The sequence below is a fragment of the Galeopterus variegatus genome, unplaced genomic scaffold (genome assembly GCF_000696425.1).
Source record: "Galeopterus variegatus unplaced genomic scaffold, G_variegatus-3.0.2 Scaffold2489, whole genome shotgun sequence".
NCBI classification, from domain to species: Eukaryota; Metazoa; Chordata; class Mammalia; order Dermoptera; family Cynocephalidae; genus Galeopterus; species Galeopterus variegatus.
The window spans coordinates 237,673-250,549 of record NW_007728600.1 but is presented as its reverse complement, the minus strand read 5'-3'; the positions used below and the strand labels follow the sequence as shown (position 1 = coordinate 250,549).

At 42.8% G+C, this 12,877-nt stretch overlaps 1 protein-coding gene across 1 annotated transcript in view; it reads left to right on the top strand.

Moving 5' to 3' along the window:
* The first annotated feature begins 2,857 nt into the window (after window positions 1-2,857).
* Window positions 2,858-12,877, top strand: part of PPP1R16B (protein phosphatase 1, regulatory subunit 16B) — an 86,230-nt gene continuing 76,210 nt past the window's right edge. The window contains exon 1 of the mRNA XM_008581926.1: window positions 2,858-3,116. Coding sequence (XP_008580148.1) covers window positions 2,861-3,116 — 256 coding nt within the window. The 5' untranslated portion in view covers window positions 2,858-2,860. The remainder of the gene's footprint in view (window positions 3,117-12,877) is intronic.

Here is a 12,877-nt window from a genome sequence, read left to right as displayed (position 1 = left end):
GTGACTAGTTAAACACATTGGACTGGGGCATGTCCATAGAATGAAATACTGCTGGGCAACGAAGGGGAATGAACTATTTGTACATGCAACAATCTGGATGAATCTCAAAGGACTGTTGCTGAGTGAAAAAAGCCAATACCCAAAGGTTACCTACTAGCTGATTCTATTTACCTGACATTTTTGGAAATGACAAAATTCTAGAGATGGGGAACAGATTAGTAATTGCTGAGGGCAGGGACAGGAGTGGGTTGGAATGGCAGGATTGGTTAGGGAAGAAGATGGGTGCAGTTATGAAAGGAGATCACCAGAGATCCTTGTGGTGATGGAACTGTATCTTGACTGTAGTGGTGGATACATTAATAAATTGCATAAAGTGAAACACACACATACAAATAAATACATGTAAAACTGGGGAAGTAAGATTGGTGGATTGTATCAATGTCAGGTGCCTAGCTGTGATAATGTACAGTTTTCAAGATGTCACCATTGGGATAAAATAGGTAATGTGTACCAGGATCTCTCTGTTATTATTAGTTACAACTGCATGTGAATCTACAACGATCTCAAAAGAAAAAGTTTAATTAATTAAAAAAGCATTGCAAGGTATTCCAAACAAAAATCAAAACCAAACCAAGCCAAAGGCAACCAAAGCCAGTTAGCTTGTTTCCTGCTGAGCCTTACCATTAGCTTATTTATGTATGAGTTCAGACCCACACAGACCCCTGGGACCTTTGCCCTATGAGCATTGCCAAGCCAACCCCTTCCCCGTTCTGCCTGTTGACCCTCGAGCCTCAGAGTTGGAGGAGATCCTAAGAACACTCTGACCCACCCTGAGCTCCCAAAGGTCCAGGCTAAAGCTGGATCCTGGTCTTTAGCCTCTCGAGGAAGGGCAGTCCATGGGGTTGGGGTGAAGCAGGGGACCCAGGAGATTAACCATTGCTTCCTGAAGCCCAGGGCTATCCTGAGCCTCTTTGAGATAGCAGGTACTTCCACATTACACAGCTGTAGACCCCTGCCAATCTTTCCCTGTGGCTCAACGGCCTGCAACTAGCCTTGCCTGTTGGTTCACAGATGGGCTGCATTTACATTCCCTGCCCATCCGCCTCCACGCTCCTTTCTCTTTGCTATTGGGGGTATAGCATCTTTGGCCAGCTCCTTTTTTTTTTTTTTTTAAATTTCTTGAGCACACTGTAAATTCTGGAATGTGTATAGAACATTTTGCAGGTGGGAAAACAGGTTTAGGGAGGTTCAAGTGATTGTCCCAAGACCCTTTCCATCCGCATCTGAGAATCCATAGGGTCTGTGGTGACCTGAAGACCAGTTGGTTTCTGACTCTGAAGTTTTGTTGACCTCCTGTTGTCCAAGACACGTGAGACCAAGAGGTGTGAATTTGTATCTTTTTAAAAGGTCATCCAAAGAGGGAAACTTCAACTAAGATTATGTAGGTCCCAGGAGGTCAGTAGTTATCAAATTCTTTGGTCTTAGAATCAATAACTTTATCCCTTTAAATTGAGGATCCCAAAGAGCTTTTTTAAAATGTGGATTATATCTGTCAATATTTATCATATTATGAATGAATACTGATAAATTTTAAAAATAGTATCAATTCCTTAAAAAAAAAACCCATTATATGTTATAACAATATAACAACTGTTAACATATTTTTAGTAGACTGTTATAAAAATATAACATTTATATAAAAATATATAACATCTTGATAAAAAATAACTATTTTCAAAAATAAAGGAAATATAGTGAGAAAAGAAAAGTGGCATTGCTTAAAATTTTGCAAATTTCCTGGGGCTTAGTAGCTGGATTCTCATATCTATTTCTGCATTTAATCTATTGCAATGTCACCTGATTGCCCCTTATTGCACAATTTCATCCGTTGTAATGTTACCAGTCACCTGTCATGTAGCTTTGGGAACTGTTGTCTACTCATAAAATCTGAATAGTAAGGGATAATAACATCTTAGTATAGTTATGAAAATAGTTTTGACCTTGTGGACTTCTTCACAGGGTCTCAAGGATTCCTCATGAAGTTCCTGGACCACAGTTTGAGAACCACTACAGTAGTATGTTATATTCTCTGATCTCTTTCTAGCCTGTCCCTCCCATCTCCATAACAACTTGCATCCCGTAAAGAGCAGAACAAAAGAGGCTTGAGCAGAAGTGCCAGATACTAATATTTCTGAGGGTTTGGCTTTTATTTGCATGCTCTTATAGTCTACAGATTTTCTGGGTTCTGCATCCGCTATCATGTTTAAGCTCCCATGCACCCCTTCTGGTTCCAGCACCAATATACCCAAATCTTAAAGTACCATGACTTTCTATAAGAAAGCTGGAAGGACATGGCTCCTGTTATGTGGCTGTGGCTGCAGAGGCAGGCAACCACCACTATCTGGTAGAACTTCCCACGAGGATGGAAATGTGTGTCTTTGCCATCCAGTATGGCAGCCACTAGAAGCTATCGTGCACTAGAAATGTGGCTAGTGCAACTGAGGAACTGAATTATTTTACTTTATTTTAATTAATGTAAACGTGAATAGCTATATGTGGCTCCTGGCTGCAGCATTAAATAGCATAGCCAGACCGTGCTGGTGTTCGCAGGCCACGGTAAGGATTTGCACTTTTGTCGGAGGAGCAATGGAAAGAAAACCTCTAAAGGGTTTTGGACAAGGGGCAGTGAGGTGACATCATCAGGTCTGAGTTTTCGACCCTGACAAATGTGTGCATCTGTGTCTCTCTCCCCACCACAGGCCCCACCATGAGGCCTCAGCCCCACAGGAGCCCCCGCGCTCCCCTGGCCCCCCACGCCCCTTGCTAGCCCCGAGCCAGGGCGTGGGACGGCGCGGTGGCCATGGCCAGCCACGTGGACTTGCTGACGGAGCTTCAGCTGCTGGAGAAGGTGCCCACGCTGGAGCGGCTGCGGGCGGCCCAGAAGCGCCGGGCCCAGCAGCTGAAGAAGTGGGCGCAGTACGAGCAGGACTTGCAGCACCGCAAGCGCAAGCATGAGCGGGAACGGAAGCGCAGTGCCGGAGGCCGCCGCAAGAAGGTGTCCTTCGAGGCCAGCGTGGCCCTGCTGGAGGCCTCCCTGAGGAATGACGCCGAGGAAGGTAGGCCCCTCCTGTGCCTTGTCCGCTGCGCGGCCTCAGCGCCAGGGTTTGGATTCCAGGTTCCTTGCAGTAGTGTGTGTGAGGTGGGTCTGCAGACCCTCTTCCAAGTTCAGGCAGCTCCAGACTTCTTAGGAAGTGGATATTCCTAAGAAAAGCTTTGAATTTATCTTACGCTTTTTTTTTTGATTTTGGTAACAAGGATTCCAGCCTTTGGCTAATAAATACTATAATAATTTCCCTTCCCTTTCACAGCATATTTACTGACAACTTCTTGTGCTTTAGTATTCTGAATGTAGTGGTGGGCACATTGGATCTGATTTCTCCCCTACAAGAGCTCAGTACTCACAGGATCTTGCATTCATAAGCCCCTCCTCTATGCCAGACCCCATGCCTGGTGCTGCCTGGGTGCTGTTCCATTTTATTTAGCCTTCACTGCAGGCAAAAACGGCGTGGAGCATTGGTGAAGGGCATAGACTCTGTTAGACTCCCCAGGTTCATAGGGACTTTGTCAGTTCCCTGTGTGACCCTGGCATAGACAAGTCACTTTGCTCCCTGTATTTAGTTTCTACCTCTGTAAAATGCTACTAGTAGTAGTGTCACCTCAAGGGCTTCCTGTGAACATTAAATTAGATAACACCTGTGAAGTTCTTGAACGTGGTCCCTCATACTAAGTGGTTATTAATATGTTTTATTATGTTTTTAATATGCTTTATTTTATTATATTTATAGCATCATAAGCTGTCCATAAAGTCTTGAAACATAGGCAAATATATGCAATACTGTCTAGGACATTTTTACTCTATAAAAAGTGAATGAATAAATAAATGTAAACATGTACACACACTCATACAATCTATGCTGTCAGATTTTATGGATACCCTGTACTTGTTATATTTTATTTAATTATACTATTATTATGTGTCCCATGATCCACATATCACAATATTTAAGAACCGTATATAATAACACCCTTTTGCAGATGGGCAAACAAGCTCAGAGAGGTTCAGAACCTTGACTGTGGTGACGGAGCGAAACTGGAACCCCAAGGGTCCAAGCTCTGGTCACTGCCCTCATGGCTTTGTACATTTGCTCCCCGCTGTGAGAATGAATGGCAGATCCCTGAGTTGACCCTCTTCTTTGGGCATGTTCTGAGGGGGCCGTGCCTGCTCACTTGTGTAGCTTGTGCATGTGACCTTTGTTACCTCTGCAGCCTCTGGTCCATCCTGTGCATAAGCCTTTTTAGCTGCCCCTGGAGAAGCACTGCTGTGTTTGCTGGGTCCCTCAGCACATGCTCCAGACACGTGGTGCTAAAAGCAGTCAGTGAAAGAACTGAGGGGTGGCGGCACTCAGGGCATAAGAAAGTGTTGGGTTTTATTGTGGCTCTTCAGGTTCTAGAACTCTCTGACAAGCATAATTCCATTTCCACCCTGGTTACAGAAGACTCTGGGAAATGAGCAGAGAGACATTCCGGGCACCACTCAGCTGGAAATGGCTCAGCCGAGAGTCTGGGTGCACAGCCTCAGGAGAGAGGCTGCAAGCTCAGGCTCGGGGACATGGCCCTGGTAGGCTCCTTCCCACGTGTGGTTTGCGAGTGACGTGGCAGCCCCTTCCCACTCAGTGGGCGGCTCATCATGATGTCTCACAGGTGTTGGGGGCGCGGTTCATCAGCTCGTTTCCCCCACTCATTTACTCCCTTCTTCCCTGACAAAGCCCAATCTCCCCCTCCCTGAGGGGCTTTCTAGACGCTCTGAGCTGCCTGTGCTGCTTCGGAGCATACACCCCCCAGCCCCTGCCCGGGCCCTGCACCTTCGTGCCTGCCCTGTGTACTACTGGCTAGAAAGAGCACTGGGCTTGGAGTCCAAGGACCAGTGCCCCTCAGCCCTGCCTGTGACTTTGAGCAGCTTGTTTCATCTCTATGGCTCCACTTCTTTAATCTGTAAAATGCGATTTTGAACACTTGCCCTCTGGAGGGTGTGGCAAGAATTAGACAAGATCCTGGATGTGACAGGTCTTTGAAAAGTTACCCCAAGCCCTGTACCAGCACGGTGATAATTTTAACACACTTTTTCTTTGCGTTTTTTTTTTTAACCAACTTTAATGTTTTTAAGAACCCAAATATGCACAGACACATTCTTCTTATAAAAATCAAACAACACAGAAGTGTACGACATAGAAAATCCCTCCCTTCCTTCCTCCCTTCCATCCTTCCTTTCATGATCACTACTGCTGTTATTTGATGTGTTTCCTTCCAGGCATTTTTCACATTTACCTATGTATTTGTGGACTTGGAGAAATACAGAGTTGGTTTTGTTTTTAGTTTTTATATAAGCAATGACATCCTAGATACATTGTTCTGCAAGTTTTGTTTTTTTTCACTCAACAACATAGCTTGGAGATGTCATCATGCCAGAGTACGTACAGTGTCATAGATCTGCGTCGTTCTTTTCAACTGCTGGATAGTAGGAGTATTTCGTAGTATGATTCACTAGCATTTTTGAATCCATTCCTTATTGATGAGCATGCAGGTTGTTCCAGTAGTTTTGCTTTTGCCACAGTGAATGTTTTGTGCACACGTGCAAATGTTTACCTAGGACAGATGTGGACAAATGGAAGAGCTGGATCAGAGGATATTAAATGTGAGTGAGAAAAGTGCTAGACCCTGTGGGCTGGTCGCCCTAGCCCTGAGGACAGTCAAGTGAGGGTGGAGGGACCAGAGTGCTATGCTCTGTGGCAGGCCATGGGGGTGGAGTGAGAGGTGCTCCTGGGGTACAAAGGGTTTGGGGAGGTGTGAGGCTGCCATCAGTCAATCAGTCAGCCCTTGATGTCTCTGGGCTGTGCTCAGCTTCCTGGCAGCATGACAGAGCCCGTGGCTCCCAGCTGGCTGGGGACAGCTTCTGCTTGCTGGTGGAGCTGGTGTTCAGGAGGCTTCTTCGGTGGGATGGGAGCGTGGGGAGGTAGCTCCCGCACTTCCCTGAGCTCACAGCAGCCCCTGAGTCAACCTCGTCCACCTGCCTGGGGAATGTGAGTTTTTCCCAGAGAAAGGCAGCACTGGGAACTCACTGAATTTCCTCCTCTGGCCCTGCATTGCTGTTAGGCTAATGTCCTTGACCTGGGACCTGCCTGAGTCCACTGTCACAGCTCCCACTGCAGCACCCCCTGCTGCAGCCAGCTCCAGCTCCTCCTGGATCCTCCCATATGGCCTGTGTTCTCTTGCCTCCCCACCTTTGCACGTGCGGTTCCCTCTGTCTGAAACACCCTTTCCCTAACTCCTAAAACACTTCAGGTTTGGGTCCTTTGTGTGACCACCTCTGGGGAGCTATCCATGAGCCTTTTCTGCACCCTCACCCCCATCACTAGTTAGAGCAGCAACTCAGTACATAGCTGACATTTACACTGAGGGGCTGTGTAGTGCTGTGGCTGGGAGCACAGACACTGAAGTTCGTCCTCCAGGATTCAAATCCCAGTTGTAACATTTATTAGCTGTGCAATCTTAGGAAAGTTACTTAACTTCTTGGTGCCTCAGTTTCCCCATCTGTAAAAATGAGGATGATAATAATACACCTGCCTCATAAAGTTATCAGATGGCTAAATTGAGTTGGTCAAAGTTAAAGTTTATTGTAAGAACTATATAAGTGATAAAAAAAATTGTTGTTATTCTACATTTATATAATCTATTATATATTCTCACTGTCACCATTACTATTTATCAGGTGCTTACCTTGTACCAGGCAGTCTGCTTTTCATATGTTATCTCAGTTAATCCTCAGAGCAACACATACTGAGGTTTAGCGTCCAACCTCATTTTTTAAAAACAGCTTAGAGTATAATTAACGTATCATAAAATTTGTGCATTTTAAGTGTACAGTTCAATGATTTTCACTAAAGAGTTATACATCCATCACTACAATTCAGTTTTAAAACATTCCCATCACCCCAAAAAGAAGCCTCTTACCCATTTTTAGTCACTTCCAGTCCCCTCCCCTGGCCCCCAGCCCCAAGCAATCACTGATCTACTTTCTGCTTCTATATATTTGCTATTCTGGACATTTCATCCACATGGAATCATACAGTTCCAATGATCTTTTGTGATTGGCTTCTTTCGTTTAGAGTAATGTTTCATGCTTCGTTCAGGTTGTAGCCTACATTAGTGCTCCATTCATTTTTATCGCCCTGTAGTATTTCAACATTTTGTATATAGATATACAACATTCTGTTTATCCATTCACCGATTGATGAACATTTAGATTATTTCCATTTTTGCTTATGAAGAATAATGCTGCTAAGAATATTTGTGTGCAAGTCTTTGTGAGGACATATGTTTTTATTTCTCTTGGGTAGTTACCTGGGAATGGAATTTCTAGGTCATATGGTAAATTTATGTTTAACTTTTTAAGAAACTGCTCAACTGTTTTCCAAAATGGCGTATGGTGTTACATTCTCAAACCCTATTTACAGATGAGGCATTTGAAACTCAGAGAGGCTATGTCACTTGCCATGGCCCCATAGCTTTTAAGTGTCAAACCTAGGACTCAAACCCAACTCAGTTGTCTCTGAATCCCATGCTTTTAATGCCAGGCAGTCCTGGCACCTCCTGCTTTTTGTTTTCCCTAGAAAACAGGAGAAACACTCACTTGTGGTTTTGCTCAGTGTTTCTTTTGGCCTTGTGGATCCTAGTGTTTCTGCTGGCCTCTTGGGCTCTTTGTTTTGGGGACCCCTAGATAAGCCCTTTATCTCAAGCTCTAACTTTTTTCCAGGCCATGACAGCCCAGTCTCCCTTGAAACCACAAAATACATGTTAAGTTGTTGGGGTTTCTGCTTTTCTCTCAGAATGTGGAGGGTTTTCTTTATGGAAACTCTGTTCTCATTCAAAAAAAAAAAAAAATGTTTGAGTGATTCTTCTGTACTCTAAATTTAACTCTGTGACTGTTGTTCTCATGGTAAATGTTTTCAAACTTGTTTTTTAAGTAGTGGAAATTTTTCTTCAAATAAAATATTAGGCAGAAACCCAGTATGTAAAACAGACAAAAGAGCTATTCTGATTCAGGTAGGCTGGGGGGTGCTGGAACCTCGTCCACCCACCTGCCTGCAAACCTCTCCCCAGCTCCCTGGTGTGTTGGCGGACACCTGGCTCTGCAGGGCACCGCTTCCACCATCGGTTCATCTAAAGGAAACAGTTTCGACTTTCATTTTTAGTTATACTGAAAAGGGAAGTTTCTTTCTTGTGATTATGAAAATAATGCATCCTTGTTACAGAAAATTTTAAAAGGACAGAAAAAAAGAAACACTAAGAAGAAGATAAAGTCACTTATACTCCTGCTGAACAGCAACAACCATTGATAATATTTTGGTATTATGGCAGTCAGGGTCCTGGTAAGTAACGAATAGTGCTCTTATGTGGCATATTTTGGGGAAAGTTTAATAAAGGGGGAATTTTCAAAGGGTTTAGGGCAGTGGCCCTCAAACATTTTGGTCTCAGAGCCCCTTTATATTCTTAAAAACTGAGAACCTCTAAGAACTTTTGTTCAACTGGGTTCTATCCATATTTACTGTATTAGAAATTAAAACCAAGGGATTAAAATACGAAGTTATGCTAGAAATTAAAACCAAGGGATTAAAATAAATATTTCTTTATTCATTCATTAAATCAGATCAAGAAACCCATTATCTGTTGTACTTATCTATTGCTACATAGCAGATGAACTCAAAATTTAGCCGCTTTGATCAATGAATAATTTACTGTCTCATACAATTTCTGTGGTTCAGGAATCCAGGAACATTAAATATTTCTTTATTCATTCATTAAATCAGATCAAGAAACCCATTATCTATTGTACTTATCTATTGCTACATAGCAGATGAACTCAAAATTTAGCAGCTTTGATCAATGAATAATTTACTGTCTCATACAATTTCTGTGGTTCAGGAATCCAGGAACAGCTTAGCTGGGAGGTTCTAGCTCAGGATCTCTGATAAGGTTGTTTTCACCTCAAGGTTTAACTGGGGCTGGAGGATCTGCTTCCAGGATGGCTCACTCACATGGCTCTTGGCAGAAGGCCCTAGTTCCTTGCCACGTGGGCCCCCTCTGCAGGGCTTGTTGAGTGCCCTCTCAGCATGGCAGGTGGCTTCTTTGGAAGTGACTGATCAAGAGACAGAGTAAGCCACAATGCTTTTATGACCTGGCCTCGGAAATCACATACCATCACTTCTGCCATATCCTATTCATTAGAAACAACTCACTAAGTTCAGCCCACTCTCAAGGGGAGGGGAATTATGCTCCATCTCATGAAGGGAGAAGAATTTGTGGACATGCTTTAAGACCACCACATTTTCATAAGTATTTTTATGAAAAACAATGAGGTTTTTTTCAAAACAACAACAAAATGCTGAGGCAAGTATCCTTGTTTTATAACTTGCAAATCTTTTAAAGTTCTGATATAATAGAAGATAGCTGAATTCTCTTATCTGCTTCTACATTTAATCTGCTGTGAGATGTTATTTTGGTTGAAGCAAATAAAGAAAATCTTACATCACACAGGTAGTTGGAAAAGGGAGAAAAATTTTTAATTGCTTTTTCAGATAATTGTGGATATTCATTGATACTACATCTCAACTCAACAACTGGTAGTTTCTTAAAGGTTAGTTGCAATGTGAAATCTGAAACCTTAATAATTTTTTACTTTTTTTTTTTACCCTGTTACATTATAATCCATTTGTCTGTCTTGCATTTTGAATGGCTCTTTTATCTGTGAGTACTTTTTTAACATCATGTATTGGTCTGTTGGAAAAAATATTTGTTCATTGAGATGTGCAGATCTTCCAAATGTTGACAAATTTCATTATACACTATAAAAAAAATTGTAGTTTCAGCACCAATCTCGCCAGAAATTCCTTTAAGTACTGGGAAACTATAAGCTTGTTATGGCTGTATAAGTTTTCCAAAATTATAATTTTTCCTTAAAAGTTCAAATGCTATTGTTAAAGTCAAATAAAGATATAGAGATGAATCTCTTAGAAAATGTTTTAATTTGGGAAAACAGGATTGCAGTCTGGGACAGGCACACAGACAAGGGCGGTCCTCAGTATGTCCGAAGAACAAAGAAAAATCTGGGAGTTTTATTAGAGAATGTTACATATTGTTTTGAAATATGTGGCTCAGTTTTATGAGAGAATGTTACTGTTTTGAAATATGTGGTCCCATGGGCACTAGCAAAGTTTTTGGTAGTTGGCAGAACTTGATTAGTGAGTGCCAGCAGTAAGTAAAAGTTAGTCTTAGAATCATGGCTAGTTGTTTCAGCAGCTACTAGGTAAAACTAGTCTTAGGGTGGCAGCAGGCTTATAGAAAGTTCTTCTTGGAGCAGGTGCTGTGTGCCCCAAGTGCTTTTTCCTCGTGACCCCTTGACTCCAATTTTAGTTTGGGTATGACAAGAATGACCCAATTTGTATAACCGACTTTCACACTATCACTGGCAGCAAATGCTGTCAGTTGTGAGAGGATCATTTTGCTCAGGTTTGGAAAAATATCTGCTAAAAACTCGAGTCTGAATAACTATTGTTTACTAGTCATTCTTTAAGAAAAAAATGGTGTTCCATGAGAGAAGGGGCTAGCTTTAGCACGCAACTTAAACAAAGTTCAAGTAATGCTGGTTGAGACAATGTTCATAGTGGCTGTGCACGCCCCATTTTTGTCACACAGAATATTAAAAGGACATGTACTCGAGGATTGAGATTTAATACAATTAATACGTTTTACTGCTTCATTAAGGACTTTTTTTTTTTTTTTGTCTTTTTGTCTTTTTTCGTGACCGGCAATGGATTGCAGCCCTCAGTGTCGCGCCCGTACCGGACCGGGACCGGCAACGGGATCGCAACCCTCGGTGTTGCCCCCGCTCCTCGCTCAGCCAGTGAGTGGCCGGTCTGCATGTGGGATCCGAACCCTCGGCGGGAGCGCCGCCACGCTTCCCAAGCGGCGCACTGTAGCAGTGCGCCACCCATTAAGGACATTTTTAAGGGAAACTTTTTTTTTAATACTGTGAATATAAAACAGTGAAGAATACAGTGATTTCTAGTATAGTGTCTTAGTCCGTTTTGTGCTATGACAGAATACCTGAGACTGGGGAACTTATAAACAATAGAAATTTATTTGGCTCACGATTCTGGAGGCTGGGCTGTCCAATATCAAGGTGCCAGCTTCTGGTGGGGGGGCCCTATTGCTGCATCATCCCTTGACAGAAAGCAGAAAGGCTAGAGAACATGAGAGAGAGAACAAGAGGGGGTAGAACTTGCTTTTATAACAAACCCACTCTCACTACTACTTACTGGGGTAGGTACATATTTCATTTGATTGAGCTGAAAAGCCACTGGTGGTTTTGAAGGGAGATATGTATAATGCGATATGGATTTTCAATTAGATATGGATTTTCCTGGCTGCTGAGTCTATACTGATGGGGGCACGAGTGGAAGAAGGGAGGCCTCGTAAGAAGCCATCACAGTAGCCTAGGTGGGCATCTGTGGTGGTAGCCATGGAGATGCAGAAATGAGGGGGTGGAGCCAACTGGGCTTGTGTGTCAGGTGATGAAAGGAAGGCCTCAGTCATGACTCCTGGGTTTTTGGCTTGAGCACCTAGGTGGATGATCATGCCATATTTTGGGACTGGGAAGATTGGAGTAGGACAGAAGTAGGAATTTGGAGAGAATCAAGTGTTGTGTAGGACTGTCCAAGTTGACATGCCCCTTTGACATCCAAGTGGAGATCTTCAGGATGCAGGTGAATAGGTGAGTCTGGAGCACAGGGATATATCAGGGATGAATATAAAACTTTGGGAGTTAGCATACCAATGCAATCTTTTCAAAGCCAAGGGACTATATGAGATCATCTAGGAAGCAAGGATAGATAGAGCAAAGAAGGCACCCCAAGAGAAGGTCCTGGAGCACCTACATAGCTACATGTGGAGCCAAGAAGAAGAAAACAGAGGAGACTGAGAATCATCTGGTAGGGAGGTAGAAAGAAAACTGGATGGTGTAGTGTCTCAGAGGTCTAGGGTGGGAAGCATTTCTAGAAGGAAGGACTGTCGGCTGAGTCAAATGCTGTTGAGAAGTTGAATATTGTATCTCGTCTTTATACAGTCTTTGGAAAAAAGGTTTTTTATGACAACTTCCTATACCCTGTCTGGATGCACCATAAGTTATCCAACCACTCCCCTACTATTTTATTTTGAGGTTGCTTCCAGTTTTTGCTGCTATAAATGAGTCGGTATCAATGCATAAAAGTATTTGTCTACAGGTTTAATTATTTACTTAGGGTAGATTCCTAGAAGTTCATTGGATTTGAGGATATAAACATCTACAGGGTTTTGATATAAACTACTTATTTGGTCACTAGAAGGTTGTAGAAGCAGTGTGTACCAGGCCTGCCTCACTGCTGCCTTCTATAGTAACACCGAACAATGGCACTAAAAATACACCTTTGCTGATCTATTTGATTTATGGAAAATATTCCCTTTGTCTTAATTTGCATAAAGGTGAGATGTTTAAGGTTAAATAGCTATTCATAAGCTTCCTGGTCATTCATCTCTCTTTCTCTGATTTGACTATTTTTTTCTACTAGTGTATTTCTTTTCCTTATTGATTTCAATGATTGTGTGTGTATACGTTTGTGTGTGTGAGAGGAGAGAGAAGGAGAAGGAGAGAAAGGGAGAGGACAGTGGAAGGAGAGATGTCAAACCTTTGTTGTCATGTATGGTTCATATACTGCCTCAGTGTGTA